General features: G+C 41.9%; 2 protein-coding genes across 6 annotated transcripts in view; both read left to right on the forward strand.

Annotated features, from left to right (window-relative positions):
* Positions 1-8343, forward strand: part of erf (Ets2 repressor factor) — a 40218-nt gene extending 31875 nt beyond the window's left edge. Inside the window, exons 5-7 of one of the 2 annotated variants that reach the window (XM_077506434.1) lie at positions 2181-3040; positions 4687-5109; positions 6479-8343. In XM_077506434.1, the coding sequence (XP_077362560.1) occupies positions 2181-3040; positions 4687-5109; positions 6479-6502 (1307 nt within the window). In that variant the 3' untranslated portion in view covers positions 6503-8343. Of the gene's footprint in view, positions 1-2180; positions 3041-4686 lie in introns of both variants that reach the window. The other variant, XM_077506433.1, reaches the window with a different exon arrangement.
* A 2970-nt stretch (positions 8344-11313) lies between these two features.
* Positions 11314-17574, forward strand: part of cica (capicua transcriptional repressor a) — a 30355-nt gene continuing 24094 nt past the window's right edge. For all 4 annotated transcript variants that reach the window (XM_077507837.1, XM_077507840.1, XM_077507839.1 and 1 more), the window contains exon 1: positions 11314-11489. The gene's annotated coding sequence lies outside the window, so the exon portion shown is untranslated. The remainder of the gene's footprint in view (positions 11490-17574) is intronic.

Consider the following 17574-nt stretch of genomic DNA (forward strand, 5'->3'; position numbering starts at 1 on the left):
TAGTCCAGTCCAGTAACTTTCTTCTGTACTTACTTTGTGTGTACACCATGGATGCACGGCACCACACTGCCCCCAAGGGGCTAAAACGCACAGTAGCAGTCAGTATTTGTTGTTCTTACTGCTTTTTTTTTCCCCCCAGTTGCTATTATTGTAGTTTATTCTATTCTTACTTCACTTATTATTTAGAAGTCAGACTTTTTCTCAAAATTCTAGGACGCAAGCATCGAAGGATTTAAAAAAAAAAAAAAATTGTTTGTCTTAACATGCATTTCCACATGACATGGCACGAAATACAATCCCTGAGTTCCCAGGTTAGCCCAGTAAGTCCCAAGACTTGTGTGAACATAACACAAGATAAAAATATAAAAGGTTAATGCTTTAGAGCAGTTGTAAACAAATAAGAATGGTTTTATTATTGACACACAAATCTATACAATAACCTTGTATAATTTATTCAAATATGTTGATAAGGTCAGACTATGCACTTGTCATTCAAGCAGAGAAAGTTTGAGTGACACCCATTGAAAAATTTATTGGGTGAGGGGGGGATAATTTTATGCATGAAATATATATTTTTAAATAAATAATCTGCAGGTTTATCGTAACCTGTATTTTTTTCTGCCAAAAATTTATATATTGGTCGGGCCCTACTGCACAACACAGTTTTTCTTCGCAAACTACTTTTTGTATTGTTTTGTTGGCCTAACACTTGCCGAATGTTAAATAGGTGCTCAATAAAGGGACCGAAACATTGCTAATTAGCAGCGTGGCTAACATGTCAGGTGGCAAAGCACTTGAAAGCCACACAAAGGACATCAGTCTGTCAACGATCAATAAATGATGTCGTGATGCGCGTGATGTCATCATGACAAGCTCACCCACACTCTCCCCCCCTCCCTGCACCATAACCCCCCCCCCAAGTGGTCTCCCTGTGTTCTGTTACAGTATAAACAGGGCCCATATGGAGCTGACTTAAGTGAGGCACGATACTTTAATTATAGTGTGTGTGATGTGGCCCACGCGTGTTGGGATGTTACATGCGCACACGCGTGCCCACGTCAGTCTGCGCCGCTTGTTGCGTGCGCACACACACACACACACAGTGGCAGTCCACTGGGGGAAGGAGAGCAGCCCAGCCCATGTTTGTAATGGCAGCCAAAGACATTTTTCCAGTATTTAATTCTGGCATGCGTACGCAGGCCAAAAATTTATTGCAGTGCCACAGTCTTGCTGGAAGGATAGCTAGAGGAGGGGTTTTGGGGGGTTCAAGAGACGTAGAGAAGGGGCACCCATGATGGACTCAGTTTCCCTCAGTGTGGGGTGCAGGCTAATTGTTGAGAATTATTCAATTGAATTGTTTACAGTGAAGCGCAGTTTTATTTGTTCTGGACTCCCATCTGTGGCAGGATAATAGGGAGAGACCATAGATATTTAATATGCAATATTAAATTTCTCTCATTTTGTGGCCGTGAAAGTATCTGGTCTTAGACTTGGACTTGACCTGGATGTAGACCTTTGTAACTTGAACTTGACTTGGACTTGATAAAGGTGGACTCAAGCCCTGCGTTCAAACAACTGCTACTTTGCAGCGCATGCACAACTGAAATGAATTGAACATTGTATATTTCAACCAAACCATACAAGACAGCATCATTAACAGGAAGTAATTTTCTTTTTATTTTAATTTTCCCCCCTGTGGAAATTCACACGAGTTAACGCTTGGGGGGGGGCGACAGTTTCAAAAAAGTATCAAGAAAAACCCCAGAAGGGAAAAAGCAAAACATGCTAAATGTATGTCTATGCTTTTGCACAAGCAAAGAGGAAAAAATCGATTAATATCGGAAGTCAGATTCTTGTAAAATATTTTTTTAATTTCTTTTTTTTTTATTGTTTAGCGGCCTTGATTTTATTGCTTTATGCTTCGAGCAAACATTCCCTCCCTGGCGTCAGATGCATTGATGCGACGCTTGTGGTTTTATTTGTCTTTTCTCGCCCACAAATTCCCAAACAAGTCAAGTTTTGTATGCGCAGCCAAAACCTCACATGGTTTCTGCTTAATGATTTTTTTATGCTGTTCCAGAAAATGATTAGAAACACAGCAGCAGTGAGTCACGGTGGAAGGATGGTGTTTATCCAAGTCGTCCCCACTTTTGCTGATTGTCACATCTAATTGGTTTCAGGTCGCGGTATCCCGCAGAGCGCCCCGCCCGTGCCCACCGGGGGCACCCACTTCCGCTTCCCGCCCTCCACACCGTCGGACGTGCTGTCGTCCAGCGAGGAGCTCCGCAGCCCGGGCGTGTTCAGCGGCGTGGCGCGGCGCGTGGCCCGCGGCTCCGTCAGCGACTGCAGCGACGGCACCTCCACCAACTCGGAGCTGGAGGAGGTGGCGGCGGCGGCCGAGGAGCGCGGCGTCGGGCCCGAGCGGGCGTTCCGGGGGCTCCTCCCGCCCCGCCTGTCGCACGAGTCTCTTTTCCGGCTCTACGGCGGCGCCCCCGGCCTCCCCCGACCGCACCGGGTCCACCCAGAGCCGCTGTCCCCCTTCCCGGTGTCCCCCCTGCCGGGCCCCGGCGGGCTGCTGGGCCCGACTCTGTCTCCGGCCCTCTCCATGACGCCCACCCCGCACCTGCCGTACACCCCCTCCCCGTCCCTCCCCTCCCCCATGATGGGCTCCCACTTCTCCTTCAACCCGGAAGACATGAAGCACTACCTTCAGGCCCACACGCAGTCTGTCTACAACTACCACCTCAGCCCCCGCGCCTTCCTCCACTACCCCAACATCGTCATCCCGCAGCCCCACCGCCCCACCCCGGAGAAGGCGGCCCCCCACCACCTGCACGGACTGCCCCTGCCGCTCTCCCATCCGCTGGGAGGGCAGCCGGGGCTCGGCGGCGGCGGCGAGGAGGCCTTCAAGTTCAAGCTGCAGCCGCCGCCCCTCGGTCGCAAACAGAGGGAAGCGGGAAGCTCGCTGGCGGCGCCGGCGGCGGCCTCGTCCTCGGCGGCCGGCCAGTCCTCCTTGTTCACCGCGGCGCCCAAGATCAAGGTGAGACCTGGACAAAGTGATGTCATGAGAGGAGACAGTCCTCCAATCAATACAACCACATTGGTCATTTTCAAAAGGTGGCAAATTACGTTTTGCGTATTTTAGTTAAGCGACCTCTAGCGGCCGTGTTAAATAGCGCAAAAATACTAAAGAGAGTTTCAAACCCAGTCTGTCTGGTCCAAAGACGAGTGTTTATCCGACGGAGCTCTTCGTCCTTTGATTGCTTTAGTGTTGACTACGTTTTGTAGGACCTCACTATGCCTTTTCCTAATTTCAACCATTAGTGTCCCATGTGAAGATGTAACGTGTACTGTACAACCTCACTGAAAGCGTCACCTTAACCTCATTAGTATGTGACATAAATGTCAAGACTAAAAATGAACACGAAGCTTGTTAGTGGACTGTTAGCTCAGTAAGTTAGATGTTAGTCTTTCGCACAGAAGATCCGGGTTCGAGTCTGTGTTTTGTGTTTCTTCGCTATTTAACATGGCTGATAGAGGTCTCTAAACTACAATACGCAATACTTGGTCGTATTTTGGTGCATGGTAAAACAACCAAAATGGTCGTTGTTGTTGGAAGACTTGTTGCATGAGAGACTTACGTACATAGACATCTCAAGGAGCATTAAAGATTGTATGTGGAGAAAACGTATGATTTAAAGAAATGACTTTTTACTAGCTTTGTGGCATGAGTAGTTTCTGTGATGAAGCCAGCCACCAAACAATGAAGAAGGCAGAAGCCTTTCCTATTTAAATAAATTGCCCTTGGTAGTTATTAGTTGCAGAGCAAACCTAATATCGGCTTCCCAAAGAGAGCGATGAGAGAACCGGAAACGGCGCTCATAAAGGAAAGAGAGCCGCAAACATGAGTACTGGTAGTCGAATGGATATAAATGACTAAATCTAATCATATTGGGCAGCAGTAGTTTAAGAACTTCGGAACTAGAACTCAGTCTTTCGCTCAAGATTAGAGCCGCCTTTGGTTTGGTACTTAATTGCATCCTAAATATATTAATGAGTAATCATGAGATTAAAAGTTCCATGCATCGTTTTAGGAGCTCTCCATTTCCCAAATAAATTCTATATCACGTCCTTTATTGAAAATATTAGCACACGCTGACTTTCCGAATGAACGAAAAGTGCTAATTTTGTGCTTTGTAAGTTGTCACTTTAAGAAGTTCTGTCGATTTTACGACCTGCGTTAGTTTATAACGCAGATCTGCCACATTCAATATGGTGGACACATTCATTGACGTGTCGCAGAAACAGGCCAAATGATTACATCTACATATACAGCAAACTCCAAAACTGATTGTGATAGACCAAATAAAAAAATAGTTTTTTGTTTTTTTTAAACACGTCATTGTATTAAAAGACAAGCATCCTCACTGTCACTCATTTTTTCCAAACTGAAGAAAACCATGCTTGCTTTAAGCTGCTTTTGTCACAACCAGACTGACTGTAAATTGACACGCATCATGAAAGAACTGAAGCAAAATGTTCAACCAAGTCCGCTAGCTTCATGCTAACTTTAAATGCAAAATGCCATCGACATGCTGACAGAAATTGGCATAGCTTGTTGTAGTCTCAACTGTATACAATACGCATCTGGCTCAAATCAATAACTCCCAAACGCATCACTTTCAGGTGGAGCCCATATCCGACATTGAATCCGAGGAGGAGGTGGAAGTGACCGACATAAGCGAGGAAGACGAGCTGAACCCAGATGACGACGACATCTTTGCGCCCGCGTCCCATAATCAGCTCCACAATCATTCCAAGGCCGGCGGCAGCCCCCCCGCCCCCTACCCGCAGCCGCCCTCTCATCCCGACAACCGGGACCCGGACGACGACGACGAGGAAGTGTTCAAAACGCCGGCCACTCCGCCTCTCAGCGCCGGCCACTCGGCGTTCCCGCTGCTCAGCCTGAAGACGGAGCCGGCGCCGGCCGCCCCCATCAGCCCCGGCGGCACCCGCTGCATCCCGCTCAAACTGCGCTTCAAGCGGCGCTGGAGCGAGGACCAAAAGATGGAGGCGGACGGCGAGCGGGACGAGGCCGAGGACAAGAAGGTGAGGGCCGAGGGGCGCGAGGAGAGGGAGGAGGGGCTTGTGGACAACGGGGGAGGGCGGGGTCTGATTTTGGGCTTGATGATGCCCCCGCCGCCCGCCCAGCGCCGGGCCAGCTCCGAGCTGCAGAGAGCCACCGCCCAGTTGTCGTTGGAAAATGCTAGCTGCTGAGAACCCGAGGTCATCACATGGGAACATTTTTTTTATTCTTATTATTGTGGTCACAATATAGACAAACTGTGTTCAAATGCTAATTTGTGCGCACAAAATACTTGACGGCTGTCATATCATTCCCATTAATAACTTGGAGGAGAGTGGAGCGGAGTCTTTTCTGGAATTGAAATGATTGTTTCAGTCCAAAATGGCTGACTTTCTGTCTCTGACACTTTGCTGTGGGTCTGCCACTGATCTATATATATGACTGGTTTATTGGTTAAAAAAATAAATAAATCAGGATACTGTATAATCTCACAATTTTGTAAAAACTTGTTCACAGAACTTCATGTACAATGCTGTTTGGCTGAAGTGAGGAAATTATTTTTTTTACAGTGCTCCTTTAAATATCGTAACATGACGATATAGTGTCAATTTTAATCACAATATCGTCGTTACATCCCTACATAAGACCCTTCTACCAAATTCCACGCTGCTTGAGTAGAACTGGCTTCTAGGATGATGATATCATTTGTGTCCTTTTTGCTTTCTGAGAGCATAACTAATTTGTGTTAGCTTCTTGGAAAACACGTGCAAAACCGTATTAAATTCTTGAGAGAATTGATTCCCACTCACTGGGATTTCTCGGTTCTAATCATTTGAAGATTGTTGGACTTGGAATTGTTTTTTGTTTATTTTTTTTGTGAGGGGAAAATTACATTCTACACCTACTTAGAGGAATGTTTTGTTTAAAAAAAAAAAAAACATTTTTGGTCGAACTGGGATCTAGCTAGCTAGTTATTTCACACTCCTGGTTCCTCCTGGTTTTTATTTCAGAGGTGATTTATTTTATTTTTTTTCGTCATTTCCCCCTTCTTGTTTTTATACGAAATCCTACACAAATTGCTATGATTAGTTTTCACTTTATTTTAATGAGTTATACTCAATCAACAATCATTCGTTTGTTGGTTAACCTTTTTTTGGTACCAAATCCTACTTTTATTTGACTATTTCTTGACCGCATATTGGCATTTTGTTTGCACGTTTATATCAATATTGTGGCCACAATTGTTATTTTTTTGGGTCTGTTTGAAAGAGCATCACACACTCCTTCGAGGTCAACAACTTTGGACTTTTCTTTTCGGCCAATCAAAGTCAAATGGCCGTAACGCGTGAACAGTTCATCATTGGACTCGATGGAATCACCTTTTTTCGGCAGGTGGCGAGCCCTCCATTTTGTTGACTTGACAGAAGTGCCTGGCGACGGTGGTTTCGGGACTGAAGACGGATCCCTCGCCTGGCGCCGTGGCCGGGGAACATTCCGGACGTTTACGGAACCGCTTCTTCCTGGAGGCGAGGACGTTTTGTACGCTTTCAGGAAGTGACTCGGACTCTCCGCCAGCCATGTTGTTGCGTTGCCAGGGGCGGACATTTTGTCCCTTCTGCTTCTGGAGAAACTTGAACGTTTTTGGAGCTTTGGCGAATCCCATCGTCATTCCCGTCATTTCCAAAGACTCCTGGCATAACGTGTTGACGTGTTTTTGGGGCATTTTGTTTGTCAGCGCCAAAAAAGCCGAACCGTTTAAAAAAAAAAAAAACAACAACTTTTTTAAAAAAAGTTTTTTTTAAACTATTGGCAACAAAGCGTGACTGACTGTCTTTTTTTTGTTTGTTTTTTGAGTGCTGCTGCTGCCATGAATGTCACAAAACGAAACTCAGGCAGAGAGCTTATTTTTCTTGACTTAAAAAATTATATTTCCAATTTTAAATCCAAACAAGCGTGCCTTTGAAAGCACCACGCACCAACTTGCCTTCTGTTTTTAAACATTAAACTATATATATATTTTAGTCAAAAAAATCCAAATATTATATTTCAAGGTGGTCGTTTGATACAAATCGGGAAACTACAACCTATTTTTCGAGCTGAAGATGTGTACATATAAATACAGTATATATATATTCTATATAACGCCCACTGTATTACCACGCCTTTGCCTTCTTGTGCCGCAGTTCAAGTTTATATTGATAAATATGAAAGTTAGGGCCCACGATATCATGTAAACGCAGGTCCAAAGCTGGCACCATGCTCTGATTGGCTGAGATGTGGACTGTCGACCCAACACATACCCGCACCCATGTTGGGTGACATCACAGACGTCGCCATAGAAATGACACACACCCTTTCCACAAACACACACAGGAAATGACATCACTAAACCTCAGCGCAAGAGTGGAGAGAGCGGGACTTCCCATAGAATGACTCGCTCACTGTGTATGTCTGAGCGAGGGACAGAGTTTTTCGGCAGTGTGTGTGTTTGTTAATCTGTCTCTCTGAGTGATTGTATTGGTTTCCACAGTTCCACATAGAACGCCAGCTGCGGTCTTGCACATTTTTTGCCATCATCTTGGCCAGATAATGTGCTATTTTGAAAAAGCGGGTCAAACCTCACACAAAAATGTATTATTTTATTTTTTTTAAGTAACAGTTAGTCCTACCCGTCTGCTCATGAAAACATCACATCAAATTCCCCCCCCCCCAGCTAACCCTTCCCTGCACACATGCATATATTACTGTTACTATTTTAATGATATTCTATCGTGATATTAACCAGCTTTTTTTGTATCTACGCTTGCCCAGCCGCTTTTTGCTTTGGTTATTATTTTTCCTCTGTGAATGATTTTATTTTATTTTTTCCCAATTTGCACTCTGTCTTTCTAGTGGACCTTTTTTTTTTTTTTTTTTTTTTTTACCACAAGTGTGTAACCCAGGAAACTGTTTTCTCTCTCTTTTTTTTTTTTCTTTTTTTTTAAATTACTATTATTAATGCTGATGTGTATATATTTTTTTTCATATTTGGAGGATTCTGTAAGGATAATGTGTTAAAAGAAGAAAAAAAAAAGAGCATTGTAATGTTTGAACTGTTACTCCGCTTTGTCGGCGTCTTGTCAGCTGTCAGTCAACGTGATTGACGACTTCATGGAGGAGGGGGAGGCAACCGCTCAATGTTTCTCTTTCTGTGTTCATCTTCACGTGTAATTAAAACAATAATCAGGGTTAATTAAAAAAAAAAAAAGTAAAAATGGTTTTGTTTACTGTTTGTTTTTGGTGCCACCAGCAGGTCTGTGGAGAACACACAGGCTAGCATTGTGCAAGCATCATCACACTGAGCATAGCTGGCTAATGCTAGCATTTAGCGTTTAGTTTACAATTACATTTATTCGCCAACTGATGAACAAAATTGCTTTTTAGTGTATTTTCAGGAAACGCTACCAATATTGGCCTGTTTTGACTCATAGGTATGTGAGACAGAAGTATTTCAATGTGATAACTTTTCATTTCCTATCCTGGCACATGCCAGCCATTTTGAGGATGTGATGTTTTTGTGTGTCTTCTGTCAAGCAGACCTTTGTGTTGCGGTACACGGGAATCTTTCGCTGAACGTCTACGTGTGCTGCCGCCAAAATGGAGGTTAGATTTCCCCCCCTCAGTCAAGTCCGTTATTTATATCACGCTTTCAAACATCCTTAGCTGTCCCAAAGTCTCAGAAAGTGTTTAAAGTGGTTGCAATGCCCTATGTTTAGTTAATTACATTTAAAGGGATCAAAAAAGGTGGTGTCACGCATTCTTTTTAAGACCCCGTCCTCAGTTATTCATTGAAAACCTTACCTAGCAACAGTTTGTGTGCTACGGCCAGAGCACTGTCTAATAAAAACGTATTGCTTTGTCACCATATTTTATAGATCAGGGTGTCATGCCAAACCACGAAATTGAAATGCGTTGAGAAGCTCATCTACTGTCACATTAGCTGTGGTGCTCCCTGGTGGCAGTGTGCAGTATAGCGGCTCAACACATCTCACTTGCCTTATGTTGGTAGTATGTATAAATGAGTGCACTATGGGTTTGTAATAATGCATGCAATAATTGTGACATCGCAGTGGGCTAATTAACATACGGTAACTACTTCCACAGAGTTTCTCAGTCAATGACTTATCAGCAAGGCTGACGGAAATTGCAGACCGAAAGAACAACTTGAACGTGGCAGCCAAAGCACTCATACAAAAGCCAAAAGGTAAGCAGAGCTGCATTGTCAGCACAGATTCAGCATTTTGCACAGTGTTACCAAGTTTAAAACTACTATCCTCATTTGTAGTTGGAAAAACAAAAACACGTGGCAGTTTTTGAGTTGTATAGTTGTGGAATAATATGCTAAAAGATTGCCCCTATGACCCGTTTGTCATTTTAAAGCGTTCTTGTTAATATCACTTTTTTTGTTGTTGTTGGGTTTTGAAGCATCCGCCACAATGTGATTGACGGCCTGTTTGGCCTCCAACCGAGAGGCACTGTTGTCTGGCTGAGGGATGAGGTCAGGGTTCACACACAAGAGAGGGATGAGAGGTCGGTGAAGGTCCGGGGGAGGGAGGCACCAAGACAAAAAGCAGATCACAGCACAGCTAATTATCACACATTGTTAGGGGCCCCTGCTGGAATGTAAAAATAACATTCACTTACACAACAACAAATCATACACTTAAAAAAAAAAAAAAAAAAAAAAAAAAAAAAACTCACAAGAAAATACCAAGAAGACTCTCACTCCAGAAACATTAACCTAAAACCCTCACGTTAAAAACTCACAGAGAAACCTTGTACACACAAATCATGAAAAAAACATATCCTCACAACAGTCTCTCAACCCCCCCAAAAAATACTCCTTCAAAAACAAAGTTAAATTAATTAAATGAAAAATTAAAATTAAATTGTGTAATTTTTCTAATTTCGCTTTTTTTCAATGATTGTAAGTGTTCTGTTTTTTAAACAGTTTTTCTCTAGTTAAATTTGATGCTTTTATGATTCCCAACCGCTTCATTGCACGTTGTATTAATGCGATGGCGCCATCTGGTGGGCAAAGTGGCTTCCTGCAGCGGCTGCTGATGCTAAAACAAAACAAAAAAATAAGGTGGATTGATGGATATATACAAGTATAAACGATCGCCTTAGTGCACATTCGCAAACATTTCCGCTTGACTTGTGCACAGTCACGCACGCTGCTACGTGTGCGTGCGCGCTCCTCAGGAGGCACGTCAAGTTATGTAACACCCGGGATCACGTCAAGACTGCAGTGTTTTCCCGTCGGCTACCTTCACATCGTCGCTTGTTAGCTATAGCAACGCGCGTTTACACGTAAATATATCCGCGTGTTCTTTGACTATTTGTCATGCACGCGTTTAATAGTTTTACGTGCGTGATTCCTTCAAATGAAGCTTAATCCCGCCCTTGGAGCACTTTACGGGCTTTTCCCGTTTGGCGGAGCTGATGGCAACAAGCTTCTCATTACCTCACCGCTGCGTTCGCCTATTGGTCGGCGCATCACAGCGCTCTCGGCCAATCGCGCGTGGTTATGGTGACGTATAGCGCCCCTGCGCCTGCACCGATTGGGCCAGAGGGCGGAACTCTGGAAAGTAGTGGTGTTTTGAACGTCGGCGATTGGTCGAGACTCGAGAGAACGCGAGCGAGAGAGAGCTGGCGGAAGAGAAAGTGTGTCAAGTTGGAAGTAATGTTTGTTTCTGCTCAAATTAGCCTGTGGGTTTGATTTGACATTAGAGGAAATCAGACATAGAAGACAGTTTTAAGTCTGATTGGTTTAAGTATCTTTACTTTTTGAGCTGACGGTGGAACGTTTTTAGCTGTACTTTTTTTTTTTTTTTAAGACAGATTCTTCTCGTGTTTTATTTCCATCTATTATATGTTTACCGGTTTAAAAGACTTTATTAAAAAAAAGAAAAACGTGAATAAAAAGCATAATGCCACTACTTCCGTATAAGTCACGCCCACAGAAGCACCCGATTGGCCATCGCTTACTCGGTCTCCCTACAGCTGTTCTGTGTTTTCCCACACAGCCATTGGCCTCCTCACTCTGTCAATCAAATTTACTTTCCGGCCTTCTCCCGCCCCTACCTCATCTCCTTGCGCTGACATTGGCTACTGTACCCGTCCGCGCGTTGCTATTGGCCGAGCGTGTTGGTTGTCAAGGCTTCGGGGTCTCCATTCACCATTTTGCGACTGTAGCGTAGAATGTACAGGGGCACTAGTTTTTTTCTCGCCTCATTTTAAGTTGCCTCGCCGGAGAAACATGAACAACGACTGACTGGCAGCCGCGGACGACCGGAGCGGCCTCCCTTGCCCTATTTTCACCCGCGGACTCAGCCCGGCTCTCGTCCATATTAGCCTCGCGGTGAGTGTAAGCTAACTAATGCTTCTCTTACAGCACTGCAGCGAGCCGCTAACATTCTCCCTTTTTGTGTTATTCTTATTTAACGCTGTTATTTTCGGCGTGTTTTAGTGTGTGGTCCAGCTTGTCGTGTGCGTGGAAGTGGGGGGAGGCGAGGGAAGGGAAAGGAGGGAGGGGGAGAGAAAAAGGGAGCGGTGCGTCTCGACAGAGTGAGCCTGGCTCAAAGTTTTCCACTAGAATTAAATCCAACGTCATAACTAACAAACTACACCGACGGCTGCGAGTTCAGCAACGCAGGGTGTCGTTATCACGACTGACTGCAAGGGAGGACTGCGAGGGGCGGCTGTCGAGGAGCCTTGTCGTCCAAATATATGCAAGAAAAAAACATTTAGAATATGGCCAATGACGACGTGAGTGCGTGCAAAGTTGTGCAGGAGGCCTCAGCTGTCATTTCACACAGCTGTCACTCTCAGATGGGGCCGAGATGACACTTTTAAAGGCACTTGGATGTCTTCTTGTTTTGGCGTTTCGAATTTTTGGGTCGCCGAAAGAAGGTCTCACTCAGTCCTAGGAAGAGCAGGATTTCCTTGCGGCCTTGTGCGTGTGTGTTTTGTGCGTGCCTGCTCGGCCTGCAAGCATGCTGCAAGCATGTTGTCAGGCTTGCACAAAAAACATTCACGTCGTCACTTGCTGCTTTTGTAATAGTCAAGTTTGTTTATATAACGTAGACTCAGAATATTCTGTGAAAACTAGGGCTGTGTGAGATGGCAATATTGTTCACTATTCAAAACTAGAAAAATGGCTTAATTTAGGCAGTTTTATTTGAACTTATAATACTTAACCTTAAATAAGACCTCAGTGTAACTATGAAAAGTTAACTACTAAACTGGTCAACATAAAGGTTAAATAAATACCTCTTGAAACATAATGGGTAATAGGGCTGAATTTTTCTCCCACCCAATATAAGCCAAGGCTATCAAATTAATTTCTGTCGCGGGCCACATTGTAGTTGCAGTTTCCCTCAGAGGGCGGTTATGACTGTGAAACTATATGAATGTTTTAATCGCCTCATGTTATTACACGCAATATATATAGTGCACAACAAAGTACTGGATAACTCATTTTGAAATCATTACTCAATAATAGTTTGTCCTTCATTTGCTCTTTGGTTGCTAACGTTCGACAAAAATGTCTGCGCTGTCATTTTGGAATATCAAGTGAAATATATTTGTTAAACAGTGCAGAGTTAACTGAATCGTGTTACTAACTAAACATCCATCATATGCTCATAAAATGCTAGTAGTAGTTAAAAATAAATAAATAAATAAAATCCACTCCGTCTTTTTAGAATATCTAGTGCTAAAAAAAAAATAAAAAATTCATAAATTGATAATATTACACAATCAGTTTGGTAACTGAATCGTGTTTCAAGTGAACATCTATCATGTGCTCATAAAAATGCTAACAATAGCGAAAAATATCCACTGTGTCATTTTGGAATACCAAGTGAGATACAAACCTTTAGAAATTGAAAACATTTGTTGAACAAACAGTTACACAGTCATTTTGGTAACTGAATCATGTTGCAAAGAGAACGTACACCATGTGCTTACAAAATGCTAGAAGAAGCCAAAAATGTTCACTCTGTCATTATGAAATATCAATTATTATTAAAAAAAAATAATAAAAAAAAATAAAAAATTCAGAGCAATGTAACAATCACTCAATAAGTAATAGTCATCCCAGAATATCTCACCATTGCCGTCTCGACTTGCTGCTAGTGTGAGTAAACGGGCTCCGCTGCACACAGGCCCAGCTGTAATAATCCTGTTACTCACTTAGTTATTCCCCCGTGCACTGAACGACACAGCTTTTGTGCATGACAAATAGACCGTCCATAGGTTTCACACATCCCATATTATCCACATACTTGACCCCGGTGAGGATATAAGCGCTGTAGAAAATGGATGGAAGAATGTTATTCCCATTTCGTTTCCGCAATGTTACCTATAGGAAATAATATAAATAATCTGTTCAGGGTCAACATGTCGCCGTCGTAAAACCTTGAAGTAACTTTTGAACCTCCTGAGACCGGGGGTAGGAAAATGATGGCCCCAGGGGCGCGTAACAGCCTGCCCCAGTCTTTCATATGGCCGACCATGAGTTTAGAAATATATCGTTCGCCTAATAGCATAAATTGCATGCATAATGTACTTCGGAACTCTTTTAGAAAACAAGAAAAATACATAAGATGTTCAACAAACTAGAATTGCACCGATTATCGAGACTCTCAACTGACATAAAGAAATAACAATTTTAGTCATTTTTATTGATATTGTGACCGTAAATTCCATGCTGCATTCATTTAGCACTCTTTTCACATTGGTTGATTAAAATATATTAGATTTTTTTTTAAATCTTGTCTAATTAAATAATTGGTTGCTTGATTTGTTGTGTATTTAATATCATTTTTCATTTACTTATTGTTTACTTCATCATATATTTGATAGATGAATGATGATGACATAATTGTAAAAAAAATAATAATAGTAAATGAGTGAGTTATTTTAATACTAAAATAAAATATATTTTATCAAAAAGTAATTGTTAAAGTTTAGTTAAAATATATTTGATATAGTTTTTATATTGTTAAATATTTAGTTGATGTGATTTTGATGAATAATTTTAAAAATCAATTATTTTATTATTAAATTTAACTATTTTACATCCACATTTAGTTTTTTCATGATTACAATTTGTAGAGAAAAAAGATTTAAAATGTAGATGTAAATTTGGTAAAATTGTTCATTTTAATAATACAACATTAACTTTTACATGTTCTACAAAAATGTATTTTTTTTACTTAAACTTCCGCTCTATCTTTTCTATAGTTGATGTTGCAAACCACATACTCACAGAACCAAATGAGGCCCTCGAGCACATAAGTGTGCACACCCTTGTTCTTACCTGTCGTGCAAGTGTAAAAAATAAATGCCTCATTTGGTCTGCGAGCACCCTCCACACTTGAGCTCACAAATTGTACAGCATTTGACATTAGCGCAGTACACGGCGATGTAACAGCGGCATTGTGCAACATTTACATTCCATTTCATGTAATGACATACAGTATCTTTGTAAGGTCATTTTCTTGGCACTGAGCGCATGTGGCCTTGAACAGTAGTCTAAACTGTCATAATAATAATAATAGTGCACTTTTGTGCAATTATAAGAGTAGACTTTTGTGTGCAGACCTTCTAGTTGCATTAAAAAAAAAAAAAAGTAACTATCGTGCAAATAGTAAAAAGGCAACATTAGACGATCAATAATACAAAGCAGCATTTTACATGATCATAAAATTTACCAATTCACTTTCAATGAAAGGTTAATAATTACCGTATTGTAAGCTTGATAATTAGTGTATGTCACACACGTTTGAATCATGACATCAGTGTAGAATGATTTCTTCTTTCTACTACTGTGGTTTTAAAAAGTCTACACACCCCTGTTCAAATGTTAGCTCGTTTAAAAAAAAGAGAGACCTAAATAAATCAATTTTAAAAACCCAACCCATATTAATGTCGCTAACTTGTACAACTAAAATAAATAAATAAAAATACATGATTCTTCCTCTTATTAACCCTAAATTAGCTTTGGCTGTTTGAGCAGTCTTTTCTTAAAATCTTAAAGACTTAAAGTCACTTAGCGACAGTTGAAGTTACTTAGTTCCAAACTCGTGGCTGTGTTACAAAACTGCGCAAACTTGTGTTACATTGGACCTCTTGATAATTTCCTCCACCTTGACTCAAGTTTCAGCTGAAGGAAAACAGCCCCAAAGCAAGATGCTGCCACCAGCATGCTTCACTGGAGGTTTGGTGGTGTTTTGGTGACGAGCCGTCTTGTTTGCACCAAACATGCCTTTAGCAATTATGGCCCAATAAAAAAAATAAATAAATCAACCTTGGTTTCATCAAAAATTTCCCGACTTGTGTTTGGGAGATTTTATGATGAAAGAGACACATTTGACAAATTATTCAACTTTCTGCAATAAATCAATAAATAGCTTGAATGTGATTGTGCTTGTGCAACCATACTATTTCAGTCTTTTTTTTCTTTTCTTTTTTTTTTTAAATTCCCATCTCAAAATATGTAATCTAATTGATTTGTACAGTTTATAGATCACATTATGGAAAATGATTTATCTTGGTCTCATTTTGTTACACCACCAAAACCTAGCTTTTAAACAGGGGTGTGCAGACTTTTTATACCCACTGTACTCATCACATAGACATGACATTCCTTTGCGCTTGATACAATCCGTTTATTTTCACTACATTAGGCTGCATGTGATTCTCCGACGAAGATTGCCTGTCATGTGACCTGACACGGGGAATACACAATCCTTCTCTCTTTTTTTTTTTTTCTCACCTAACATGACTCGGCCTACAACAGTGGATATTTCTGTCCATGTGCGCACGTGAAATAAAACAGCAGTCATTAGCAGTCTTCGATAAAGACACGTTTCGCCTTGGCAAACAAGAAGAGTTTCACAACTACTTGACTCGGTAAGCTGGGGTAATATTGGTTGTTTTCTGCAGAGGATAAAGAATATATGCCTGTGAGTAATGTCGTACAGTGGACGCCGACGTATTCGTGGATTGATCTAGCTTTTGGGAAATGATCCCATTATTTGTGGAAAACCCTGCTTATTTGTGCTCACTATTCCCCTTGATATTACAGGAACAAAAAATTCTAATAAGCTTTTTTCATGGCAGTTAATGAGTGTCATTATTCACGGATTTGTACTTATTATTCACGGTTGGTGTTAAAATATATTTCACTACCATGACATCAATGCTATTTTTGTTAGCATTAAGCTAGCGAACGTTCGGAAGATATGTGGATTTATTAAATACACATTTCATTCTCTTAATGTTTAAACTTCAACTGGGACTTTTGAACTTCAATGCATGTAAACGTTTGTACTTTTCGAGGTTTAATCAGTACTTCTACTTTCTCCTTTTTGTCTACAAGTATCCGTACTACTGCTTATTGTAAGTTTGCTACCTGTAAAGACTTGACTGGCTGGGATTGTGGATGACTTCTGCACTTAATGCGTAGTCAATTTTGTTTTCATAAACCACAATACGCTTTGTAACTTTTCTTGAGGAATAACCATTTTTAAGGGGTACCTGAAATTTGCAAATACACAACTTTGAAAACCACAGAGTACTTTGTAGCACATCTGGGTGGTCGTCCTCATCAATTGTTAAGAGACTCGATGTCCTTCGTGTATGCACGTTCCATACGTGCTGTCGTAAGGCCGCTGCGGGTTTCACACGGACAAACGCGAGTTGCATCAGGTTTTTGACGCCGGCCTGTTATCATCGGCCCCATGACTGCGCCACCAGCTGTTGCTCCGCCCCGCGAGCAACAAACCGCACTCACTCACACATGCGCTCACTTACTCACACGCGCTCTGTGACTCTACCTCAGCTACCACCAGGCCAGGCTCATTATGCTCTCAATTCCAGCACAGCAGTACCTTGACTTTTGTGTTTATGAGTCAATGCCAACAATTGACTGGCAGCCTTTTATTGTTTTGTGGGATTAGTTGTCGTATTTGATCTCATTCTCTGTGCTCATACTCTTTTTGTGGACTTGAGCTTCGTAACCCCTTAATGATGACTTTCCTTTTAACGTCTTCTAACTATAACAACAAGAAGTGGTGATGTCACTCTTTCCTATCCTATGTGTTGCTGGTTTTGGCACTTTTTAGCGGTCGTGGTTTTAAAGTGCTCGTCTTGTCTTTCCGCTCGGACTGACCGCTCTTGGACTATTAGCGCTACGCATGAGTGAGATATTTCATTACCGCCATTTTCAGTTTTTTTTTAATTTATTTATTTTAATTTTAAGTTTAACTCTTGACTGCACAAAATGAGACAACGAAGAACAGAAGAGCAAACAAGTTGAAATGGTAACAACAGGCCCCCATCAGCCACATTCCGCATGTCATCTAAATCAATCTATTGAGCCCCCCCCCCCCCCCCCCCGAGCGGAAGAACAAGTGTGAGCGAGCAAAGGCGATTAG

Source organism: Festucalex cinctus, chromosome 19 (assembly GCF_051991245.1).
Source record: "Festucalex cinctus isolate MCC-2025b chromosome 19, RoL_Fcin_1.0, whole genome shotgun sequence".
Classification (NCBI taxonomy): domain Eukaryota; kingdom Metazoa; phylum Chordata; class Actinopteri; order Syngnathiformes; family Syngnathidae; genus Festucalex; species Festucalex cinctus.